Here is a 26640-nt window from a genome sequence, read left to right as displayed (position 1 = left end):
TCAGACACTGTGTTAGAATTTCTGTATAAAAATGATAATAATTGTTCTTATCAAAATAGCTTAACATTGGGAGAGAGAGTTCTACATTGAAACAGGTAATTCATAGCACAATACAGCAAGTATTAATCTAGACTAGATTTCTGTTGCATCTCAGTCAAGAATATGATTTCTAACAGAAGTTCAATACAATGAGAATGTTTTATCAAATTAATTATAATGGAAACTTGTCCCATATCATGCCTGCATTTATGAGAGGTATGTTTTGAATGTCTTCATTAGTTGTTGAAATGCAGTGAATTATTGACACTCTCTGCTGTTTGTCTTTCTAGGCACCCAATAACTATAGAAGTCCCATCTCTACCAGTCAACCTACCAATCAATCCATGGATGATACAAGAGAGGATATTTATGTCAACTATCCAACCTTCTCTCGCAGACCAAAGACTAGAGTTTAAGCTTATTCTTGACATGAGTGCATTAGTAATGACTCTTATGTACTCATGCATGGATCTTTATGCAATTTTTTTCCACTACCCAAGGTCTACCTTAGATACTAGTTGTCTGAATTGAGTTCCTTTGACAGGAAAAATACTTCATTACCTAAAATCATTTTTCATAGAACTGTTTCAGAAAACCTGACTCTAACTTGTTTATATACAAAAGAAAACTTACTGTATCATATAACAGAATGATCCAGGGGAGATTAAGCTTTGGGCAAAGGCTATTTACCAGGGCTTAAATGTTGTGTCTAGAATTAAGTATGGGCATAAACTGGCTTCTGAATCCCTTTCCAGAGTGTTGGATCCATTTCCCTGGTCTTGGCCTCACTCTCATGCAGGCTTTCCTCTTGTGTTGGCAAGGTGGCTGCCAACTCTTGGCAATTCATACATCCTCGTTTCTATCTGGTAGAGAGTTTGCTTCTCAAATGGAGCAAAGAAATTTGATTATTTTTTCATTGTTAAATAAGCATCATGACCAGAAAGGATGGAATGGCTTAAGTAAACTAAGGGTTCACTTCTAGAGCTGAGAAGCAGGGTCAAAGCATAATACTGGGCAATTCAGAGCATGGTTAGAAGAGGGAAGGGGAGTCTCAAAGCTGGAGAGTTTACCAACAAATATTGACTGCAGTGATTAACCAAGACATTCTTGGTTAACTAAAAAGTGAAATATGGGATGGATTCTAGAAATGGGGTATCTCTGTCCATACTTCTAGAATCCACTCTATCAGCATAGTCCAGAAGAGTACCTGGCAGTAGAAGAAATGAATATTCAAGAGGAAGATAAATGCGAGAGGGCAATCCCTTACTATTCTCATATATATTTATCTCTCATTCTGTATAGAATTCTTGCCGCCATCCCAGGTCTAGCCTTAGGAGCAAATGTAGTAGATAGTCCAATAATAAATAACTTAATGTTTTGGACATATTTTGTCTACTTTTGAGAATTATTTTTAATATGTAAATTCTCTCAAAAGGATCAGGCACCTAGTTATTATTTTTTAATGATTATGTGAAAGTTGAATATAATATACCACTAAAAGTGACAGTTGAAAGTGGTGGCATAGGATGGTAGGGTAGAAATTTGGGAGGGAAAAAAGAAATTGGGAGGGTACAGGCAACAGGAGAAAGGAATCAAACCACAGAAAAATACAAAGGGAAACTTCTGCTTCACTATTCAGACAAAGACAGCCCTAATGACATCACCAACAGTCAAAGCAATTAGAGACCATACCTAATATTGTTTAAATTCTAGATGTAGGCAAACAATGAAAAGTATTTGCCAAACTGAATAAAACTGTCATGGTTACCTTGAAAGGACAATGGTTATTATTAAATATAGTGATCATTCATGTCTAAAAGATTCATTATTTATCTCTAAAGATTTCTAAAGACCACCATCTAGAAAAGATTCGTTATGAAGGCTGTATTTAAATATCAAAGTTGTGGACTTCATGATAATCTTAAATGAAGCAAATCCAAATTCTCCTGTTGCCTAGACAGATTCTAAGATGTAATTTACACTTTTAAGCTAATTAGTGAGTATTTTATGATTTTAGCCTTAAACACCATGTATGCCAAATAATGCACTTGTTTTGTGAATTACAGAAATGGTAAGTGCCCACATTTCTGTGAATTATAAAATTTGTGAGTTTCTTTTAACCCTTTTCAGGAGTGAAAAAATAAAAACGACCATTTCCTGGTTGTACTTAAGTATATGCGAGAAGGGTAAACTCTCATTTTTATTATGTTTGCTTAAAGATCTTTTTATACCCGGGTTCATGAAATGTTTCCACAAATATATTAGTGTAACAAACTTGAAAGGCAGTTTACAAGAAAGCACTCGACTATCAGATCAATTAAAGATTCTGTGAGTGAATTTATTGGTTTGCATGGTGAAGCAAGCTTAGCATCAATTAAAAGGTAAATAATTTCTTTTCTGAATGGTAAAGACAATCAAAATATTACTTTCTGGAAAACTCCAATAACCAAATTCTCAATGATTAGTGTAAGTGAGCAGGAAAACATTTTTACAGTTGTAGTATGGGGAAATATAAATCCAATTTTAAGAGAGAAAATTATGACTGGGTGTGGAAGGGACAGTATAGTCAGATACCATTGTCATGGTGGTTTTTACTGGGAACTTCATGAAAGACTTTTGTAGCAAACCACTGCAGTATTGCAAAGCCTCCAGAACATTTGGAACTTGTCTCTTTTTCTTTGTGTGTGTTTGTGTTTTTGGTCTCTCATTCAAAATATTGATGAGAACTATTTACTCTGTCCTTTCTTCTCTATATATTCTTCCTCTACAGAGTGTAGGATTTTTTCAGGAATTTGGAGCCATCCTAAGTCCTCCTGAAAATTCTCTGACGTCTTCTGATGCTCCTGTTATACCCTCAGGGGTAATGCTTGTGAAATTCCATTCATTCATTTTCTTTCTCTGGACATCTTTACTTACCAAAGCACTTTCATTGTCATCTTTTTAACATCATCCCTAATTCGTGATAGTTTTGGAACTCTCCCTAGTATATGTTTCTCCCCCTCTACTCTTTTGCACCTATGATTCTGATTGTTACTAAGAAAGCAGATTAAAAACAGATCCGCAGAATAAAAGATCAGAATTCCAGTAAATTATATTTTAAATACAGATACTTTTTACAAGTTGCTGCTTTGGAAGCAAAATGCTTCTTAAGTTTTACATATATATATATACATATATATATACACATATAATTTATATTGATGGATAATACATTAAGAATCTATGCTTCCTTTGAATGCCATTAATATTTATGTTAAAGTAACCAATGAAAGGAAATTACTTTGTTATAATAAGATAGGGAGACTTGTTAATGGAGTACACAGTTTTGTCAGGGAAAGAACACATCTTATTGAACTATGATGACTATGCATTGACTATATTATTATAAGAGATACCTTCAAACTTTATTTAAAGAACTTTAGGTATAATATGTTGAGAAAATAAAATAGAAATTTCATTTACTTGTAATCATGCTTAAAATGGGAGGCAGGTAGGTGAGGATATAATTTTTAGTAAAAACTCCAATTTACGTTTTAAGTAATTCAGTGTATTACTAAAATATTATATATATATATATAAACTTAAAATACATGGGTTATCAATTTAAAAGACAAAGTAAGTAAAAATACTTTTAGTAGGCATTCTTTGATTGTGAACATCCAAGTTATATTGGTTGTATAGAACGGCATTAAGTAAAAATTACAGCTGTATAACAGTAGTTTTCTAAATTGAGAGAGTCCACATTGTAATTAGAGATCACTGTGACCAAAATGCTTCTCCTTGATTTATAATGATGTACTGTATTTTGTACTGCTTATATGAAATTTCAGCAAGATTGACGATATTATAAAGATGCTTATAAAGTGTAAGTGGAGACGCTAAATTGTGAGTACAAAGTTTCTTTTTCACAACAGTGATAAGAAAATATCTTTAAAAAATATAAGATAATATAAACATGTCATCATTAATTTAGCTACTATTAAAATGTAACATCTAGAAAGTACTGACCTCCGCCTTCAGACTTCTGTATAAGTATATTTTTTCACTGATCTGTTCATTAGAATTCTTCCAGCCAAGACTCTGGGCTCTTAAAACATGTATCTGAAAACTAAAAACAAGTTTATTTTTTTAAAAGCTTCTCTATTTCTAGTGATTCAATAGGTAGAAAAATAGCTTCTAGAATTAACTGCAATGCTTTCTAAGGAAATTTTATAAATCCTCAAGGTCGGTTTACACATATTTTTCCAGATTCAGAGCACTAACTATGTTGTAAGATGTAAGAAAAGGTCTATTTGGAAGTATGAGTAATAAATGTCTGGGATAATACTGGTTTATTTCGTATTATCCTTGTTAGAATAAGTTATATGGTCAACCTGTTCAGAACACTTTTTCTAGTGTTAGTGTGTACTTTTGGATTTTTGGTTCTTGTAGGGTATAGAAATATTTTCCTTGATGTCTTGTATTCTGTTGTTTTGAATGAATAAAACACAATGTTTCACGATCACTACTTTCATTTGCCATGGAGAAATAGCAGGGAAAAATTTCTACAGAATAAAATTAACTGATGAATTACATGCAGAAAAAATTCAAATCAATGATACATTGTAATTTTTATCTCAATGCAATGTTCTTTGTATTTTATTTTATTATTATTTTTTTGAGATGGAGTTTCACTTTTGTTGCCCGGGCTGGAGTGCAATGGCACAATCTCGGCTCACCACAACCTCTGCCTCCCGGATTCAAGTGATTCTCCTGCCTCAGCCTCCTGAATAGCTGGGATTACAGGCATATGCCAACATGCCTGGCTAATTTTGTATTTTTAGTGGAGACGGGGTTTCTCCATGTTGGTCAGACTTGTCTTGAACTCTGGACCTCAGGTGATCCACCTGCCTCAGCCTCCCAATTTGCTGGGATTACAGGCATGAGCGACCACTCCTGGCCTTGTTCTTTGTATTTTATAAGTGCATGTAGTGCAAAGGGTCAAAGGGCTTTACAGGTTTTGTTTTTGTTTTTGTTTTTTCCCGAAACATAGTAGTCCCTTGCCCTTCCTCATTTTGGTTACCTTGAGACAACAAATTTTACTACTTCTAACTCATTATTTTATTTATGTTCACTTTTCTGAATAGCATGCTTATGACACTAATACTTTTTTTTTCAATTTTAGACATTCATTATTCATTTAGATGTCTTTCTCTCCCCAAACTCGCCACATAAAATACTCTTCTCATGTCTCTTTCAGAAATATTTGTGTTAAAATATGATTATATCAATATTTGGCATTTATTTCTTATGACCTTGCCAGTACTCTTAGTTAAACTACATGGTAAAAATGATTTTGCTTTCCCTCCTACATAACTTTTTTTCCACCTAGAGCTAATAATGGTCATTCTGGGGACTGACTTTTTCTGTATTTACCATAAATTGACCTGAAACTCCTCTGTGATGCAGCAGGAATTCTAGCAATGTCAACTTCCTTAGAAAGACTCCATTAGAAGCTTGACTTGGGGCTAGAAGGAGAGGCACACAACTGCCATCCTGGTGTCTCCTTTCATCCAGAAAAAGGGGGAGGAATACATGAAACCTAGAATCCACTCTAAAACATTTTCCAGAACAAAAGGACATGTGTTTCCATGTTGTAAATGTTTAACAAGTGCCCATAACAAGGAATAATAAGTCTATTATGTTTGCTTTTGTGTCTGTAAAAGTTGGGGGTATTGGTTGTAAGCACGAAAACAGATATTGACTGTTGAAGGAAAAAAAAAATACGAGGTCAGGAGTTTGAGACCAACTTGGCCAATATGGTGAAACCCTGTCTTAGTAAAAATAGAAAAATTAGCCAGGCCTGGTGGCACGCACCTGTAGTCCCAGCTACTTGGGAGGCTGAGGCAGAAGAATCGCTTGAACCCGGGAGGCAGAGGTTGCAGTGAGCCAAGATCGCACCACTGCACTCCACCCTGGGCAACAGAGCGAGACTCCGTCTCAAAAAAAAAGTTAAGTATTTGAACATAGGGGTGGCTCATAGAATTCCCAGGACACCCGATGGAGTAGGCTTGCAAAATACAACATGTGGCAACTCCAGTGGGAAACGAGGCAGGAAACACTCGTTTCCTGCAGAAAGCAACAATTTGGGCTTCAATACCCTCCCTAGAACACAGGGCAGTGAATCTGAGCAGCATCAGTACCCCACATTCGGATGAGTCCTGAGCCCCTATTTTTATTCACTGACTTATTCCAAAATCAGTGTCTCTTAAATATATCTGGAAGGCAGCAGCTGGTATCTCCCCCTTCAGCTTCCATAGTGGCAGTCAGGGTACAACTTACTTTCCAAACAGAACACACTGCGACATTCCCTCCAGGCTCGTTGAAGAACTTCAACTGACAAATGTCCCTCCTCGACCAGATGATAGTTTTCTTAAAGGCAGGGTTTAATATACCCTTTTATAAATGTTTCAAGGCCCTGTGTAATACCTGAGTTTATTCCAGATGTAACTAAATATATCCAAGATTGTTTTAAAATAAATTGCTGAAAAAACAAATAAATACAGTTAGTATCTATATCAATATTCTCAATTGGCAGTTTTGCAATAATGGCCGATAGTTCATTTTTAGTAACACTATTGACATTGCATTTGGATATTAGGGTTTACTAATCATCCACATGTATACATTGCATATTTTTCTAGACTTTAACTTTATTCAAATCTATTGATTTTTAAACCTGCAACTTATGTCTAGACACAGGTATACCTTTACAAGAACTACCATTATTTTTGGTAACATACTACCTCCAAAATTTCAAGTAAGAAGTTGATTTTTGTCCATTTTTAAATGGAAAACTTGTAATCAAAATGCCACAAAATTATACTGTGTATCATTTGACCTATAGAAACCAATATTATTACAGGAAGAAGGCAGAGCCAATCTTCTACGTGTGGTCAAATAAGTGGAGGCCCTTTCTAGACTAAGTTCTCATGAGTTTAAAATACCAAGCATAAGTTCTCCAAATTCCTGAAAAGGAAGCCTTGTGTTGTATTGCCCAGCCATATTTGTAAGACATAAAAATAAAACTTGAGAAGAAGCTATGATAACTTACTTTCTTCATTCTTCAAAATTTACATAATCTCAACTGATTTTATGTTTTTATGAAAATGCATTCTTAAGATATATCCTTATTCAATCATGTATTCATTACATCCTTTATGCCAGGTATCCAAAAGTACTTACAGTGACTAAGACCATTATTCTTTGATCAGCTGCCTGAGTAAGACTTTGAGCTCTCCAATATACTCTCAGTGATACTAAGTTTTCTGAGTAACAGCTTTGGATGTGGCTTCAGTTGAGCTGATTTATCCCACACTTTATTTTTATCGTATAATGGTCCTCAGAAGCAAATTTTGATTTTAGCTCACATAAAGAATGTACAAAGAAATGTAATGGCTCAGTAGCTTCTAGAGATATAGATTACTCTTCTAACCTTTCTGTAATTTTGTATGTCTATTTTATAATTCTTTCAATGTCTAATGAATAGCTATCTTTTTTTGAGACGGAGTCTCGCTCTGTCGCCCAGGCTGGAGTGCAGTGGTGCAATCTCGGCTCACCGCAAGCTGCGTCTTCCAGGTTCACGCCATTCTCCTGCCTCAGCCTCCCGAGTAGCTGGGACTACAGGCGCCCACCACCATGCCCAGCTAATTTTTCTGTATTTTTAGTAGAGACGGGGTTTCACCGTGTTAGCCAGGATGGTCTCGATCTCCTGACCTCGTGATCCGCCCGCCTCGGCCTCCCAACGTGCTGGGATTACAGGAGTGAGCCACCGCGCCCGGCCTCCTTAGTTTCTTAAGGTGGAAGCCTAGATTATTGATTTTATATGTTGTTTTCTTTTCCAATAGTGGCACTTAATGCTATAAATTTCACTTTGTTCCACAAGTTTTGGTAAGCTCTATTTTTATTTTCATTTAGTCCAAAATATTTTAAAATTTCTTTTGATATTTCTTCTTTGAGCCATGAATTATTTACAATGTGTTGTTTAATCTCTATATATTTTGGGATTTTTCTACTTTATATCTCTTACAGATTTCTAACTTAATTTCATCATGTTTTAAAAACATTCTTTGTATAATTTCTATTCTTTTAAATTTTTCAGGTGTATTTTATGGCCCAGAATATGGTCTATCTTGTAGAATGTTTCATGTGATCTTAAGAAGAATGTTCATTCTGCTGTTGAGTGTAATATTCTACAAATGTCCATTAGATTAAACTGATTGATACCACTGTTCAGATTATCTATATCCTTTCTGATTTTCCCTCTTCTTGATCTATCACATACTGACAGATCAAGTGATCAAGTCTCGTTAAAGACTGCAAGTATAATAGTGGATTTTTCTATTTCTCCTTGCAGTTTTGTTAGTTTTTGTCTCATGTATCTTGATACTCTTGTTAGTACATATACTTTCAGAATCGTTAGGTTTTCTTGGAGAATTGACCCCTTTACCACATGTAATGTCCCTTTTATTCTTGATAATCTTTCTTGTTCTGTCTGCTTTTTCTGATATTAACATAACTTTCAGTTTTTTAAAAAATTAACATTAGCATCTCACATCTTTATCCTTTTAATTTTAAATTATCTAAATATTTATATTTAATGTGCCTTTCTTATAGACAATGTATAGTTGCATCTATTTGTAATTCCCCCACTTTTCTTACTTAAAAATGTTATAGATATATAGGAGTTGTATATATTTGGGGGGTACATGTGATGTTTTGATACCTGTATACAATATGTAATGATCATATTGGGTAATCGTGGTATCTATCACCTCTAACATTCATCTTTTTTGTGTGTTTAAACCCACCACTTCTAATTGGTACATTTAGATTATTCAAATTTAAGTGATTATTGATATAGTTGGATTAATATCTACTGTTTGTAACTTTTCTATCCTTGCACTCGTTCTTTCTTTTTTATCCTCACTTCTTTTTCTGTGTTCTCTGATTTTAACTGGGGTTTTTACATGATTTAATTTTCTCTCTTGGCATATCTTTCATTGATCAACCTAGGTTTTTCTCCTTTTCCCCTCTTTTTTTTTGGTATTTATTCTATTTAGTGTTATCTGAGCTACCTGAGTTGGTGTCTATCACTAATTTTGGCAAGTTCCCAGACGTTATTACTTCCAACATTCTTTTGCTCCATTCTTTCTTCTTCTTCAATTATTCCATAGTCTTGAATATTCTGGGTTTTTCCCACTCTTTGAATTTTAGTTTGAAAAGTTTCTATTGGCCTAGCTTCAAAGTCATTGATTCTTCCTTCGGGGTTCCAAGTCAACTGATAATTGCATCAAAGATATCCTTCCTTTCTATTACTATGTTTTTTATTGCTACCATTTCTTTTTTATTCCTTCTTAGTGTTTCCATCTTTCTTCTTACATTATCCATCTGTTGTCTATTTTTTTCATGAGAGCTCTTAACATATTAATGATAAGTTCCATGTCTGATAATTCTGACACGTGTCATGTCTCTATCTGGTTCCAATGATTGCTTTATCTCTTCAGACCATGACTTTTCTTGCCTTTTGACATTCTTTGACATTTTTTTTGAATTTTTTGTTGCAAGCCAGATCTGGTGTGTTATGTAATAGGAACAGGTAAATAAGTCTTTAGCTTGCAGACTTATCTTAATCTGACTAACTATTAGACTGTGTTTAAAGTCTGTTATAACCATAGGTGCTAAATTTCTTCAAATTCCTCTAGTGTCTTTGTTTTGTTTGTTTATGTGTTTTTCCCCTTCTTGAGTTCAGTCTTCCCTAAGTGCTCCTCTTCAGAGAGACTTTCTGTCTTTCAGCTCTTTCCTCTGCAATTCACTGTTACTATACTGGAACCCTGTTGGTGTAGTACTAAGCTGTGGGAAAGGAGAGTGCTCTATAATCTTACAGTGAAATCTCAGTCTTTCAGTGGGTCTGTGTCTGGGACATTCACAGAGCTTCTCCAGTGGTATTGCTTCCTCATCCTCAACTCCCTTTCCTGGCTGCAGCATTCCCAATATATTTCTTTGAAGGCCTGCCCCCTGTTGACTGTTATTTTCCCTCTTTCCTTAAGTGGGACAGGGAGACTTCAGGGGCTGGGATGAGGTTTGGGAATTGTGCTTGGCAGAGTCCTTTCCATCTTTGTTACCAAGAAGGTTCATGGCTTATTTCTCAATGGATGTCCCTCTCTATCTGTTGCCAGAGCCACGAGGAAATTTTTCTTGGATCCTCATAATGAGAACCTTGGAGTTTCCTACTGGAAAAGCCCTTGAATGTGTGGAGTGCCTCAAGAGCACAGCTCCCATGGGTTTCTTGCTCACACCAGTCCACAAACAGATGCCAGCAATTCACCCAACTTACCATATAAAGGCTCATACTAGTTTATGGCTCCAGTGCTTTGACTCCAGATAAATGGCTATTGGTTGCTGTATCTCTCTGGATGTATCTGTATCTCCAGATTTTGGGGTGGCAGTTTGCTCAGGACCTTGGTTCTCTAATAGGTCTAAGAAAAGTCATTGATTTTCAGCTTTCCAACTTTCCAGCTTTGTCTTGTTATAAGCATGGCAGCAACATCTTCCATGCTCTTAACATGATGACACTAAAGGCAGAAGTCGATCTCCATGTATAAACATTTTAACACATATGTTTTTTGTTATCGTGGTTTCTGACCTGTCTCTTTGCCCTGACTTTCTGATACTGCACTAGGGTTCCTGTTGCTGGACTCCATTCCATATGACTTGCTCTCGTCTAGGCTGCTCTTTGGCTCATTTTTATAAATCATGATCCAAAATGAAGCACATATTTATTTTTTAAATAAATATGAAATGAAGTATAGACATCAAACTGAAGATGAGTAGATCATACTGAGTTTCACTGTCTGTGCTTGGATCAACATCAGGCCTTATACAAATATTCAAGTCCAGAGGCAAAATGTAATAAGGAAAATTTGTAGCACAAGCCACAAGGAGATAACATGTCAAGTCTATGCGATTGGAAATAAACTAAAGATGAACTGCTGGGGATGCTCACTCATCACAGAGCTCAGTCTAAAGCACCAGATTTCATAAGCATTTTTTGGGGGAAATTCTGTTAAAATGAAATATGAGTCACATGGTGGTGTTTCACTCATCATATGTGTTCAATATTAATTCATTTTAAGGTTTAGTTGCACAAAAGGTAAATGAGAATTAGAAGACTCCATGGGTAAGAGGAGCCACAGAAGTAAAGCATTGTCAAGGGTTCTATGTCTATATATTTAGATATTAGGCTTCTGAGAAAAAAACACAATAGGAAGGAAGATGAACACAACAGAGGGCAGAAGGTCTATACGTCCTGAGGCCTTTTATGCAACGTTTGTTTGTGGAATGTTTTTAAAGAATGTGTGAGAGTCATTTTAATGTGAAATAAAGACCTACGTCTACAGACTTGCCTCATAGTTTGTTCACTCCATATGGTCATATGTAAATAGTGCAAAGCTTTTATAAACAGATCATTTAATAATTTCTTAAAGCTGAACCCCTTTTCTCTCTACAGTTTAGTGGAAGTAGTGTTGAATATTTTCTGTTAGTATAGATAAACAAATGAACAAACAAACCCAATACTGCCCAAAACATGTTACTATCTTTTCCAGGTTAAGAAAAAGCTTAAATAATAACTGACCAGTAAGAATCACATGGCATTTTAGCTTCAGGAAGAATATTGTGTCTAGATAGAAACAAAAAACGTCAAATGCGATCTCTTCTACTAAATAGTCAACGGTAATGATCTGAACTACATGAGAGATCACAGTGTTCTTATATATTAAAAATAATGTCCCAAACCCCACCCATAAGCTTAAGTTAAACACATGGTTAAACATACCATCAACATGTTATCATTTACAAGGTAAAACACCATCATGTAACATCTCTTGGCGTATAGTGTCTCTTAGATACCTATGTGTTTAACATCTCCATTAAAGAGGTGGACACTACAAATGTCACATGAAGGATGGAGTTATGTTTTGTTCATGAATTTAGAGAACATTTTGTACTATATGTAATGTTGGTTTTACCTGAGATATCAATTGCCACCCCAAATCAGTCTAAGTTGTGCATAATCTTAAAAATGCAATGGACATTATCTCCCATTAAATGCCTACTCATCCCACTTACAAATTCTAAACTTATAACAATTCCATTTTAGTTACATTTCCTAGTCAGGTCTCTTGAGGATCCATGCATTTTAGAATTTAGAATGCCATCCCTTTTCACTATTGAGAAAAAGGGTCAGATATGAGGAGGGAGAGGAAGGGAGGGAGGAGAGGAGAGCTGAGTAGAACATTTTAAATCTATTTCTTGTAACATTTTTCTTTAGATTGTTCTGATGAGAGTAAAGTGACTAGTTACAGTAAGTAAAATGGGTTATTTCTGAGCAGTGGTCTTAATTTATTTTTTGGGGGGTAGCATGAATTTCTAGCTCTATATTTGGCTCTTTGAAGTGTACTTGGATTTGTTAAAAACCGTAAGCCTCAAAAACAGCAGGTTACCTAAAAACAGCAGGTTATCTGTAACTTTTAATAGATATTGGAACAAGAAAGGAATTTCTTAAGTCAAATGGTACTCAAAGGACAGTCATTAAGCAAGATTAGACTAAGTATACCTGCCTCATGGCTTGAGGAATACGCTTCCTCTCCGGATGGTGAGCCAAATCTTACAGAAGGGACCAAATCTTACCCATTTTTGAATTCCCAGTAATTAGAACATTCAGCTCATGCTTTAAAAATTGAATTTTGGAATAATATTTTCCCCCTTTGGCTTTCTCATAACCAAAGTTTGCAAATATTCAGGGAGTATTGAATATTTAGAATGGATCTCTGTAATTCACACATGAATAGAAAGTAACAATGAGGCCAGGAGTGGTGGCTCATGCCTGTAATCCCAGCACTTTGGGAGGCTGAGGCGGGTGGATCACTTGAGGCCAGGAGTTCAAGACCAGCCTGGCTAACATGGTGAAACCCCATCTCTTCTAAAAATACAAAAATATTAGCTGGTTGTGGTGGCACTCGCCTGTAGTCCTAGATAGTTGGGAGGCAGAGGCAGGAGAATCGCTTGAACCTGGGAGATGGAAGTTGCAGTAAGCCAAGATCATGCCCCTGCACTCTAGCCTGGGAGACTGCATCTCAAAAAAAAAAAAAAAAAAAAAAAAAAAAAGACAATGAGTGTATGTTTGTCTTATATGCAAGTTTGTGTCAAGAGAGGAAGAAATAGAGGATTTTTTTAAAATGAGGTTTTAAAAATGTATAGAGCTCAAGTAGCAACAGATACATTTGGAGTTCTGTTAGATTATGGCATCTAATAAATTTTTTCTTTTTTTAAAAAAGAGGCTTTAAAACATTTATACAATTCAAATAACAAGAGACAATTTTGGAGTTAGGTTAGACTGTGTGTCTAATAATTTTTTTGTGATTAAAATGCAGCCTATTTGTTGGGTGGGGTGGCCGGGGGGGAAGAGAAAGAGGAGAAGGAGGAGGAGGAAGAAGGGAAGAGAAGTTCAGACATAGCTTTGAGAAAGGAATTTAGGGAGCTAGTGAGGATGGTCTCTCTTGCCTTCCTTCCTTCCTTACTTCTATCCATTTTCATGTCTCCTACAGAAAGCCATGTACATATTTGCTGTCACAGCTCCATACTGTCATTGATGCATATCAAATGGAATTAAAAGGAGGCAAGAACAAAGATCAGGAGATATTGTTTGTCCTCCACTCATGTTTTGGAGGTAGCAATTACGCAAAAAGTAGTGATTGACTGGCCTTTGAGATCAGATGAAATCAGCAGGCTAATACCCTAGAGATACCTACATATTAGTGTAATTCATACTTCCATGAATGTTTTGATATTCTATGCAGCTCTTACTCAAATATTTATTTTAATAATTCACCATATGGATGCTAATATTAGATAAATCTTTTAAAAATATATTTCTTGACTAAACTGGAAGTAGAAAGAGTTGATGTTCTTTGTACATTATGAAAATAGCAGCATAATTGCTATTGAGCTGTGCCTCGTGACGTATATTTATTAAATACCTTCTTTGATGTTAGCTCTAAGCTTATATAAACCTTTACATTATTTCTAAATACATTTTCCCAAGTAAATATAGTCTCCATGATTTTAATAGTGACAAAAAGGGAAAGAAAATTCATCAAGTTCATACAACCAATTTGTTACGAAAATGTATCACTAAAAATTCATATTCAGAATAAGCTGTATTTCATTCAATATTGACAAAGAATGGGTGATTTCATCATCATTGCCACCCCTGAACATTTTTCAAACTTCTATTGGCTGCATAAAATGGAAAGGTCTCATACATTTTTCATTGTTTTCTTCAATTCATGAATTTGGCCCAGACTTACCCATTGAAGGGCATTTTTAACAGTACTGACTGCTTGATTCCTTTTCTCTCACCTGGTTTGATTTCTCTGATATTATTGAAGCTTCACACTCTCTTTAAAAGCATTATTCTCTAAAAGGAAAAATACTCATAACAAATTAATCTAGTAAGCCCATAAGAAATGCCCAGCTACGCCTGTAGTCCCAGCTACTCGGGAGGCTGAGGCAGGAGAATGGCGTGAACCCCGGGGGGCGGAGCCTGCAGTGAGCCGAGATCGCGCCACTGCACTCCAGCCTGGGTGACAGCGAGACTCCGTCTCAAAAAAAAAAAAAAAAAAAAAAAAAGAAATGTCCAGCTAATATTTAAAGGTTAAGTGTGAAAAACAGATTCTGTAAGTGTATTTCTAGACAGGTCTAAATCTGAGTGGCAAAGGCTACTTAATCATGGGCTGAAAAATAAAAGAAGCCATTGATAACAGCATGATAGTCACAGCTGCATGCATTTCACTTTTGAAGTTAAATTTTTATCTACCAAATGATGTTTATTTTCAATTTTTTTTTTTTTTTTTTTGGCTATTAGCAGAGTTCTGTAGGAAAAGCCATTGTCTAGCTGTGCAACATTATGCAAGCCAGTTAAGCTCTCTGGATATCTTTTTTTTTTTCTTTGAGGGCGAGTCCCACTCTGTCACCCAGGCTGGAGTACAGTGGCACGATCTCAGCTCACTGCAACCTCCGCCTCCCAGGTTCAAGCGATTCTCGTGCCTCAGCCTCCTGAGTAGCTGGGATTACAGGTGCCTGCCACCACGCCCAGCTAATTTTTGTATTTTTAGTAGAGACAGTGTTTCACCATGTTAGCCAGGCTGGTCTTGAACTCCTGGCCTCAAGTGATCCACCCGCCTCAGCCTCCCAAAGTGTTGGGATTACAGGTGTGAGCCACCGTGCCCGGCCTGGATATCCAAAAGTGTTAATCTCTAGTGTCATTTTCCATATTAAATTCTATAATTCCTTCAAACCAGAGTCAACCTAATAAAAATTCAATTATATTAAAAGATGGAGTTAGGAAAACATTGGAAATACATAATAAATTATCGGTAACCTTTCATTTAATAAAGGGCCTTCTTTCACTTTATTTTCAAAATAGCAAGCTAATAAGTGAAGGAATAAGTAACATTTTAAACATTAGCAGAATATGATTGTCAGAATTTTGTTTAATTACATAGTTACATTTCATCACATGATAACAAAAGTATAAGAAAACCAAGTAATATTACAGTGTTAGCTTTATGAAATAACTTGTGGGTAAAACCATCAATTTAGTTGTTCAAAATCTCAGTCATGCAAAGTTGTGATGTAAAGTAGTATTTTTGAACTGCTTTACCTTTAAGTGATGGAGCAAACTTTAATAGTGCACAACCTCATAGCAATATCATTTGTAAATTTTTTAGAATTATGAATAAGACATTGTTAACAATAGATTAGGTTTATTTATTGATGGTTAAGATAAAAACTACGACTTCAGAAGAAGGTAATTTTTCAATTATGTATTTCATGTATTTTTACCAAGGGGAAAAATCACACAGACAGATTTAAAAATAATTTAATTTCCTAATTTTATTATTGCCTCATTATTATAATATTTTCTGTTCTGCTAGAAATTCACATTTCAGTTCCAGGGACAGCTGTTGCTTTGCATCTCATCCCAAAACGTAGTTCAGCTAGTTTTTAAGTACAGATGTCCCCAAATTATCATTTATCTAGAATAGATTGTTACTAAAAATGAAGTATGCCAAATCATGTATTTTCCAACAGAAGCAAATTTATAATGGGTGTTTTATTTCTTAACAAGGGCCTAATGTCCAAAGTTATTTCTTATCAAAATGATCATAAACATTATATTGAACCAACTACAGATGACATCGCTTTATGATGTACAGTATAAGACTTCACAAAGTATATATAAATTAATTAAATAAAGATTTACAAAAAGCAAATATATAACACATTATTTAATATATTTTAAAGATTCATAGGGATAAGGATTTTGCAGGATGGGGTAATTCTGTGTGACTCTATTAAGGAAAAGATAACTTCAGTGGAACACACAGAGTGGGTCAAAAGCCAAAAATGTGTGTGTGTGTGTGTGTGTGTGTGTGTGTGTGTGAGCATGCACTAAGGTTGGGGTGGAGGGGGCCTCTGCAGGTCTTGGAAAGTCTCCTGTCATCTGCAGTAAAGATGGAACTGGCTTTTATGTCAGGGAGCAGCCTGAGTTGTTGATGTCATTTATGTACTGCTTGCTATAACTAAAGTAATACAGTATTTTGTAACTGGAAAGAATCATACTCTGTTATCAGTTTTCACAACAAAGTTGGAGCTCCCCCACTCTACCCGCTGATACATATATATATATATATTTTTTTTTTTACAAGAGTAAGCATTATTTCTTGAACTATGCACTATACATGTGAATCTGAATTTGATTTCAAATTATTTCATATTGACATATTTTGCTCATTTCTGATGCAAATTTAATATCAAGATACTACTATCATTCTGTTCTTTATTTTCCCTGGCTTTCAGTCCCTCTGTAAAATAGTTAATGATCTGGAACTACTTTCTCAACCATTTTCAGATGTTTTCTTTGAGAGAAATCCTGCAGTGACTTAAAAAAATTAAATCATTATCTCAGTTTCCTTCTTTGCCTGACTTTGGGTTTCTGAATTTCAGACATCTGATAATAAGCAACTCTTTTGAGGCTGTGGGTCTCTTGAGGGAATTAATATAACAATTCAATCCTAACATTAGCACAGCTACAGGCTGAGAGTGTAGACCTTGCTCCATTTGATGTTCAATTCTGTGCTGACAGAAAGGGTTGATTTTATGCTCACAGTCTAAAATCATCCTAAAAGCAGGAAAGAGTGAGGAACTTAATTGTTTCAACTGCTAACATGGGCCCAAAATAATGATTAGAAAATTTAAATCCATTCATTCTTCTGACAACTGGAATGTGGAGTTCAGACTAGGGAAGCAGGCATGGAAGATAACTTTAAAAAAACTTACTAGTTAAACAGAATTGTTAGAGGGAATATTTCTACTACAAATGTATTTTTCCTCTCCCCTTCAAATATTAATATTTACAAGATGTTAAAATCTTAAGGTAGGAGAAAAGTGTCTGAAAATTACAAGTATAATGTGGTTTTCATATTATTTAGTAATTTTAACATATTTCTTATTTAAACTTTAGTTAATTTAAATTATTGTCTACTGAAGATTATCAGGAAAAACCTAATATATAAGGTATTATAATGTAAAAAAGTCATTTCCCCAATTCTTGTTGATAATGGAAGCTTCTTGAGGCTCACATGAAAAAAATGTAGCCCTGATGTTATCAATTATGCAACAAAGTTGTTAAAAATGCCATAAATAATGACACCGTAAAGTGCTAGAAAGTGATAAAGATTCCAAAAATTATAATCACAATTACTATGTGATTGTGATGAATTAGTAGGACTGCTAAACACAAACACCTACTTAATGTGTTTTAGTTTGACTACCACTTTAGGATAAGATTGAATTTCAAAGAACTGGATGACAATATATGAGTAAATAAAGCTTATACCAACCATTCATGACCTACCAGAAATCTAATGAATTGCCCCATAACACCTCTCTACTGATACAGCTGGTGATGAGTTCAGCAAGAGTAGCGGCATCTGAAAATCTGGGAAAACACTTAAATGTACAAGGGTTTATTTATTTTGAGGCCATATGGCATTTCTCAGCTCCCACTATGTCAAACTGGGAGATGCCATGGAGCCAAGGAAACATTCCTAGATCAGGAGCCTGGAACTACGAGAAACAATTCTTGGCTCTTTCTTTGCCGTTAAGCAAATTACAGCATCCATGGGTTTCAGTTTTCTCCCAAGGGAAACATAAAGTGGGACCTTGATTCTACATGACCTTTAAGGGTGCTTCTAGATCTAGCTAGCATTCCACCTGCCTAGGAAATGTGCCCAACTTCCATAAGAGTCTATAAACTGTCTAGTGCCTCTTCTGCTGGCATAATTGCACGAATGCTACAATATTCACATTCTTCAGTAAGAAGGTAAGGATTTGTGGCAGGTCCGCAGAGAAAATGTGGGCAATCTTCCAAATATGTTTATAGACAATGCACACATGAGAGTGTGTTCTCGTCTCACAGATCCAGCCTCGCACACCAGTCTCACCGATAATTTATGTTCATGATAAAATTCAAATGAGGTTGGCTATATAAAAGTGATTCTCATGTTTCTGAAGACACATTTTACTGTGGGGACTTGGTTACACATTGTTTCTTGTTAAGTGTTTTTCACTAAGCCGAAAGACACATCTTTGTTGGGAATGTAGTGACTTCCTCTAGTGGCCTTAAGACATAAAGCAACAGATGTCCTCTGTAAATTGCATACTCAGTATGAGGCGACAGGGAAGAAAGCCAAGCCCATGACACTGGCCTTGGGTTAGAATGTCAGAAAGGTAGAGACCAAGTGTTACTCTGGACATTTCATTGTATTCTTTATCATTTAACCTAAATTGTTGCGTTCATGACTAGTTGCCATCCTGCCTCTCTATTCTCTCCATGGGAGACTGCACTTCATACATTTCATAGTCTACAAACACACACCCCATAAATTTCATAAGCTAAATTTGTGTGGCATGTCACCCATTGTTATAGCTATTAATGCATATTCAGTGGCAAATTTTTATCGATTTTGAGAAGGCTGTGTTTGGGAGATCATATAGTTAATGACGGATGAAGTAATTTGAAATTGCAAGGTATTTACAGACATGATCACAGGATTGGAGAAACATGTATAATTTTCTCTTTGTGCAGTCTTCAATATAATATTTTAAAACACGAATTGTTAAAGCCTTAAATCTCAGTTCCATTAGATGTATACTGCCCATTTATTGTGCTGTGTTATAATAATCAAAACTGGAATATAACTTTTTAGGAGAATATCATTTCCTTAGCTTGTTTTCACTGTATCACTAATGGCCAATTTTAGTAAATGGCTCAAATAATCTAGGGAGTAGGGTCCCCATGCTTTTTTACAAAGTTTTCTGATACTGGCCAAACAAGGAGGGGCACACATCAATTTTTATCATGTGTTTTTAATATCTACAATAAAGATACGACATGCAATAAACTGGATCTGTAGAAACTACTACCAACAATGTAAAGTTATTTATCAGTCTACTCTTTCTATACTGAATAGAAAGTACAAGAGGCTCACCATTTTATAGGTGATGAAAGATCTTCAAACATAATTTCCCAATGAAGACAGAGAAGAATTACGCAAGATACTAGGACTAGTTCTCTAGTTACTATTTGGTGAAAAAGGTGAGGTTTACGTTTAATAAATATGTTTCCATTGATTTCACATGCTCTATCAAACAGCGTCTTCCCTCATATATAAATATATATTTCTTATTTTATTGATTTCAAATTGTGGCAGTGGCCAGAACCTATTGCTTCATACATATTTGCAACCTGCATAAATAAATTAGTTCTGAGTGCTTATTGTTTGTTCAATAAGTAAGTGAAAGATGTGTTTTCTTTTCCACCTCTGCCCCCACCCCCCAGAATAGGAAACTATTGGATCAAGGTTGTTTTGTACTTTCCTGCATTTTAAGTGTAATATCATGCGTCAATCATGTGTACATTGATTAATATTATCAGAAGAAAAAATTGGGAACATAAAAAATAAGTCCCCTCGTGTAATCTCTCAGTGAAATGGATACCTCCTTTAGGCTTTGTCTGTTTTCAGAACTGCTATTCCTTACGTTGGGTTCCTTTATCATTGGTCTCTTCCAACCTGATGCAGAAATGGTGACCATCTATTTATCTGTACAAATCTGAATGGAATTCAAACTGAGTCACTTTCAGAAGGAGCCAAAAGATATCTTTGGTTCATAGTAATTCCTCCCTCACATTGAAAAATACACATATATTAAAGATATAATACAATTTTTGAAGGGAGAAATGACTTACAAAGTGTAGAGGCATCCCCAGTCAAAAACCTACGAGCCCAAGCGAGTGGTATACATATCCATGACCCTTCTGGTTGCTCCAGTGAAATTGATTTTATGAAGTTCCAGGAGACTGGTGCAGTGACTTTCCATCTTTGGTTTTGGTAGAAGATTTATCTGTTTGCCGTTTTTATTACAATGAACTCTGCTTCATGTGAAGGATATTAGTCTAATATAAGTTCTCCTATCTGTTCATTTAGCAGTCTTGACTCAGCTACAATTGTGAGTGTACTTGGAGGAGTATGCTAGAATTAAGCTCCAAAAATGTACCATGAGATAGATTATAGCATTCTCCTCATTGTGACGAGATCTGGTTAAAAACTTGGGAAGTAGATTTCTCTCACACATACTCTTTTTACGACATCATTTTCAGAATGAACTGGCCCGAGGTTATGCCTGATCTTTGGTGCTCCTTCAGTTATATTCATTGGTAATGATCAGAACCAAATGGAGTTCTTGAAGCAATTACATACAGGTATTTGTCTCCTAAGAAAGAGACACAAGAGCAGACTCATCTAATTAGCAGAATCCCTCCCTGGACTCGCTGTTTGTGCTTCCAGCACATGAATAAAGCTGAGATGTGAACCAGGACCCCTGAGGGCCGTTCCCCATAAGTCCCTTGTAGAAACTTGTGGTGTCTAAGCAACAGCTCAACTGAGTGAGCCGGCGAGAGGCTTGCTCTGAATGTGGCCCCACTAGGAACTGTGCTCAAATGGTCTCAGCTGGGAGTTGCTCTGGTGTATTTGACTAAAGGCATTTCAAAAGCAAATGCCATGTGCAAAAGAAATTCACAAGTGTTTAACCCCAAAAGCTATGATTTCAAGGAAGGCTGTACAGTCGTAGGAACCAGTCATCTGCTCCTCCGCTGTGTCGGCAAAATTCACAGTGCAGAGAACCTGGGTAATTTTCTTTTTATCCCTGAAAGCTTAGGATAATTATTTTTTGCAGCCACATTAACTCTTATGATTAGTATCTTGATGGGGTTTTCATACCTAGTGGAGTGATTGGGAGAGCCTAGGTAGTTGCTGTAAGTGCACATTTATCTAGGAGGGATCCAGAACCACTTTTATTCGGTAGTAATTCACTGAAATGAATTGTCAATCTGCACTCAAGCTACAGATAGGGATGAAAAGACAACTCATCAGAGATCAGCAAAAAAGGTACCCTTTCAACAGACTAATTTGGATAGTTTAAAAAATTTTCCTATTAAGAAAAAAAAAACCTGGGTTCTCATCTTGCATGACCTGAGCTCACTGTTCTTTAAACCCACCCTAGAGTATTTGAGAGATAACCATCTTAGGCAAAAAGCATCAGATGATTCAGGCAGGATAATTTTTATTTTTACTTAACTCCAGAATTAAGGGCAAATATATCTTTGTTGACCTGAATTAGCCAAACTCTTTCAGTTTCCGTGGAATTCACTACCTCCCTTTAAACACTGTAGGTTTGTAATCAGTGTCAGGGATGATGAAAATTATTGATCTATTTTATTTCTTATAATCTCAGACAACCTGTGTCCAGTAAAAGAAAAAATAAAGCCCTGCAAGTTCTGGTTACACAGTAAATTACAAGCCCCCAGTGGTTGTCTGAGAACAGCATCTATGACATTTTAAATATTGATATCCACAATCCTGTGTCCATTTTGTTCTTCTCTTTACTGCAAAATAGCTGAGTTCTTTATGGGTGTATTATTTCTTTCTTAAAGAGTTCTTCATTTAGAACCTCTCTTTTCTCTCAAGGTTAAATGGAAGCTGATCGGCGTTCACATGGAATCCTCCTCACGTAGCTCAGATGGATGGCCACAGGGAGCAACATTGTCAGCAACAAGGAAACGCTCACCAGAAAGACAGGGTATGACATGATGTGTAGGACAGCTAGACTGGTTCTTTTGCTTCTGAATGTTCCCCTTCTCACATTTTTGCTTACACTTGTTAGGAACAGACTGGATTACATATACTTTTGCTAATAAGAAGCCTTTTTTTTTTTTACAGCACTATTTTAAAAATAGCTATTCAACATAACAATCTTAATTTTAATGCACCAAATTATGGTTTTCAACAATTTTAGTGAGCATATCCTGTCACCCTCAGCACGTTTGATATATACTTGTTATATATAGATGGATATAGCAATATCCATTTGTCTACACACACACACACACACACGCACACACACACACACGAGTAGAGCTACAGGGCCCTGCTTAATAGTGTGTTCTGAATTTCATGTTCCTTTAATTGTCACTGGGTTTATTTATATGCAGCTATGATGTCATTTGCAGAGCTTACTGTATTTATCCCTGTCAGAACTTTAAAAGCCAGAGCTTGTGGAGGGTCACCATTATGTCTAAGGACAGACCCTGTGCTCAGATGGGCGGACTGCGCTGTGAGGTCAGTGAGAGGTGCCCATCACCCAGGCATACCCCAGCGTGGGCAACTTTTCCCAGTGCTGAGGTTTCTGTTACTGTCAGACCCAAAGAATTTTGTTTATTTAAATAACTGTTCATACGATTTGGATTCTATTTATGTAAAACATAGATTCCCCCAAAGAAATTCAATAAATAAAGGACTTAGCCACTGAATCAAGGAAGCAGAACTCCAGTTTTTAACCTTCCAATGGGACTGGGGCTAGAGCCGACCCATTTCAATTTGTACTGCAATTGGTCTTCCAGGAGGCAGAGGGTAATGACCCCACAGACGGGTCCAGGACAGACTGTCTCTCTAGTCAACAGCGGCTCTCTGTGTGTCATTGGATGAGGCTGGAGCTGTAGCTGAATCCATAGCTGCTGGACCGCGACAACGGCTGCTGGGCCTCTTCACTCTGTTCTGGGGCGTAGCTGGGAAATGTCTGTGCACGAGACATCTTTGACGAACCAAACCCATGACCTAGAGAGGAAGAAAGGAGAGCTCTACTGAGAAACAGATTCAGAAGCACAAAAGATACACTATCTATCATCTATCTATTATCTATCTATATTTTTAAGAACAATAAACAAGGCAGCAGCTTTCATATCCTCAATATTGAGCTCAAGATAAGTTGGTAAAAATTGAGCAATCTTGTTGCCTTGATCCTTGATGAATTAAAATGTATTCAGAGCTCAATATTTCCTCCAAATGTACTTTGCTAAAAATTCTGGATGCCAGAGAGCTAGGTAGATTTTCTAGGGAATCTGAAACTTCTGCTGTTCTTCAACTTTTGAAATAAAAGCAGAAAAGCTTTTCCCCAGAAAAAGCTGTTTTTAATGGAGAGCCTATAAGCTGCTTTCTTTTCCTTTATGCTCAATTTCAGCATATAAAAGCAAATTACACACTTTCTTAAAATCTCTGGGAACAGGCAAGCTGTGCTTTACCCTAAGCAGTAACCGTGAATTATCAGGAAGAAAGCTTTTACAATGATAGAGGTAGAGATTCTGACTTATCCTAGCCGGTGTGTGAGTCACCGTCACTGAACTCACTTCATGATATGGTTAACCCAAACAATTAAGCTCGATGGCTACCAAAATGGCCAAAAGTTAAATTCCATACAAAATACATTTAAAGAAAATTCTGTCTATGCTTTTGGTTGTTCAGCTGCACCCCTGCATGAGAAATAGTCTATCGCAAACCGAAAACAGAAGTGATTACCGAAAACTTTTCAGAATGCTAACAATGTACAGAGAAACGCATGCATGCTAACTAAGGCTTCTGATGAACTTTCCAGTCGTTTCCTCATCTTTATTTGTTTTTTCCCCCTCATCCTTTTTAAGCCAGCAATTATTCTTCATACTTGAGAATGACTTGTATCTAATGGATGAGCTTAGAGGGAGAAGAAAAATAGATGTAGTAAGTCATGCTCTTTCAGAGTTTCTATTTTACCCAAAGGAGGGGCTGTGCTGAGTCTGATTTGTGTGTCATCTGATCGCCTGGGCGAGGAACACAGAGAAGACAATCTGTTAACGCCGAGCACCGACCATCTCTGTGTCAGGCTCCGCAGGTGGCTCTGTCCTTGGCAATGTCACTCGCTTTCAGCCTGTTCTATTGCCAGGTGTGTTTGGCGACGTGGAAAATACTCTCTCACTGTGGGAAGCTTGGGATGCAGGGAGGAAACTCGGATGAACCGGGTGGTAAAAGGCTAATTAGAACGGAACCACCTAACCACTTAGCGGTAGAACCACTGAAATGTCAAAATACTGAGAGAAAAATCTTGCATTTAAAAAAAAGTTGTTTTAGATTCACTATGTCCTGGATTCTGTTGCTGTCCACGTCAAGGAAAGTGCACCAGGCTCAGCAAGAGGGGATCAAAGAGAAGAGGGGCTTTTCCCTCGCACCTCCTGCCCCACGCCCCTGGCTCTGCCACCGCCAGTCCTCTGAGCTTCCAGAACTTTCTGCCCCACGGCGCCTGGAGGCTCTACTAGTCCCTCCTTCCCCTCTCTCCCAGGGTCCTGCCCCGCACTCCTCCTCGCCTGGCCCGCAGGCCTGAGGGTGGTGATGCTTCCTGCTGTTGCGCATGTCTGCATTTTCTCATCGGTTCCCCCAGCTCTTGAAGCAGTCTCCTCATCAAATTCTTTTAATCTCAGCTGAGTGCATCTTCTTTCCTGCAAGACCCTGATGATATAGTGAAGGAAAAATGAAGCAGGGCAGAGGAGGGGAGGAGTTAAGAGGGTTAAAGGATGGGTTAAGGTAGTGATTACCAAAGAAGCTAGGAGAGGAGTTAGGGGCGGAACCAGGGGAGGGGCTAGGGAAGGAGTTAGGGGAGGGGCTAGGGAGAGACTAGGGAAGGAGTCATGGGATAGACCAGGGGAGGGGCTAGGGGAGGAGTTATGGGAGGAGCTAGGGAGAGACTAGGGGCGGGATCAGCGGAAGTGCTAGGGAGGAGTTAGGGGAGGGGTTAGGGAGAGACTAGGGGAGGGACTAGGGGAGGAGTTAGGGAGAGACTAGGAGAGGAGCTAAGGAGATGAGGCTCGGGGAGAAGCTAGGGGAGGAGTTAGGGAGAGATTGGGGAAGAGCTAGGGAGAGTCTAGGTGAGGGACAAGGGGAACGACATGGGAGGGGATGGGGAGGAGCTAGAGGAGGAGTTAGGGAGAGACTAGGAGTGGAGCTAGGGAGAGACTAGGAGTGGAGCTAGGGGAGGAGTTAGGAGAACATCTAGGGGAGGAGTTAGGGGAGAATCTAGGGGTGAGGCTTGGGGAGGAGTTCGAGGGACTAGGGAAGGAACTAAGGTAGGGGCTAGGGAAAGAGGAGCTAATGGAGGGGCTAGGGAAAGAAGCGGTCATGAACTAGGGGAGGAGCTGCAGGAAGAATTAGGGGAGGAACTAGGGGAGGAGTTAGGGGAGCAGCTAGGGAAGGGATTAGGGAAGGGGGAGGAGCTGGGGAGGCTCTAGGGGAGGGGCTAGGGGAGATTTTAAGGGAGTAGTTAGAGGTTAGAAGTAGGATCTCTGGAGCTAGAACACCAGGTATATATGTTGCCTCTGCTACTTCCTAGCTTGTAACCCATCTTAAGGGAATTACTTCATCTCTGGGTTTGTTTCCCTATCTAAAAATTCTGGATGGTATAGTGGCACTTAGCTTATATGATCCTTTTGAGTATTAAATCAATGAGTTAATCCATGCTAAGTGCTGCCACCATGTCATGGTAATCGCCAAATAGGATTGGTAACTAGGGAGGTCAGCAAGGGCCTCCCTAAGGAGGTGGCATTTTGGCATGATGAAATGACAAAGTTCTGATACACTAAGCTGATATGGGAAAAAGCACTTAAAAGTTTTGATGATTTTGTCTCATCTTACCATTGACTCTAGATGACAATTCATAGTTTCTGTAATTGGGGATACTGGCATTTATCAGCATAAGATAGCTGGAAAGTATAATATTAAGATAATGCTCCTGGCCTTGGTTTTATCCTGTTTTTTTTTTTTTTTTAAAGTTTTAGACATATCTGAAAGAGAACAAATGCTGAGGCAGCTTTAATTCACACTACTTGTGGGCTGAGAAGTGAAGCTTAAGTTATAATAAAAAAATATAAAAAAGAAAATTCAAATTAGACTTTGCTTATTAACACGTTTTTTTAAATCCTAGAATCTTAGATGTAAAAAGTCAATCATGCGATTAATATTAACCATCATCTATTAAAAAATTCCAGGCTCCACAGGAAAGGCGAAGTGTGGAAGTATGACT

General features: G+C 37.1%; 2 protein-coding genes across 7 annotated transcripts in view; one reads left to right on the top strand and one right to left on the bottom strand.

Annotated features, from left to right (window-relative positions):
• The window catches only part of CD226 (CD226 molecule), a 144192-nt gene extending 118990 nt beyond the window's left edge, over window positions 1–25202 (top strand). For 3 of the 5 annotated variants that reach the window (XM_063795849.1, XM_054672007.2, XM_009434142.5), the window contains one exon: window positions 330–2215. In XM_063795849.1, coding sequence (XP_063651919.1) covers window positions 330–455 — 126 coding nt within the window. In that variant the 3' untranslated portion in view covers window positions 456–2215. Of the gene's footprint in view, window positions 1–329; window positions 2216–22229; window positions 22342–24350 lie in introns of those variants that run through there. The other 2 variants (XM_063795848.1, XM_016933865.4) reach the window with 1 other exon arrangement.
• The window catches only part of DOK6 (docking protein 6), a 441226-nt gene continuing 430107 nt past the window's right edge, over window positions 15522–26640 (bottom strand). Inside the window, exon 8 of one of the 2 annotated variants that reach the window (XM_512169.8) lies at window positions 15522–23375. In XM_512169.8, the coding sequence (XP_512169.2) occupies window positions 23236–23375 (140 nt within the window). In that variant the 3' untranslated portion in view covers window positions 15522–23235. The remainder of the gene's footprint in view (window positions 23376–26640) is intronic. The other variant, XM_024350936.3, reaches the window with a different exon arrangement.

Source organism: Pan troglodytes, chromosome 17 (assembly GCF_028858775.2).
Source record: "Pan troglodytes isolate AG18354 chromosome 17, NHGRI_mPanTro3-v2.0_pri, whole genome shotgun sequence".
Classification (NCBI taxonomy): domain Eukaryota; kingdom Metazoa; phylum Chordata; class Mammalia; order Primates; family Hominidae; genus Pan; species Pan troglodytes.
Note: the sequence above shows the minus strand (reverse complement) of the source record. Positions and strands in the feature narration are given on the sequence as shown.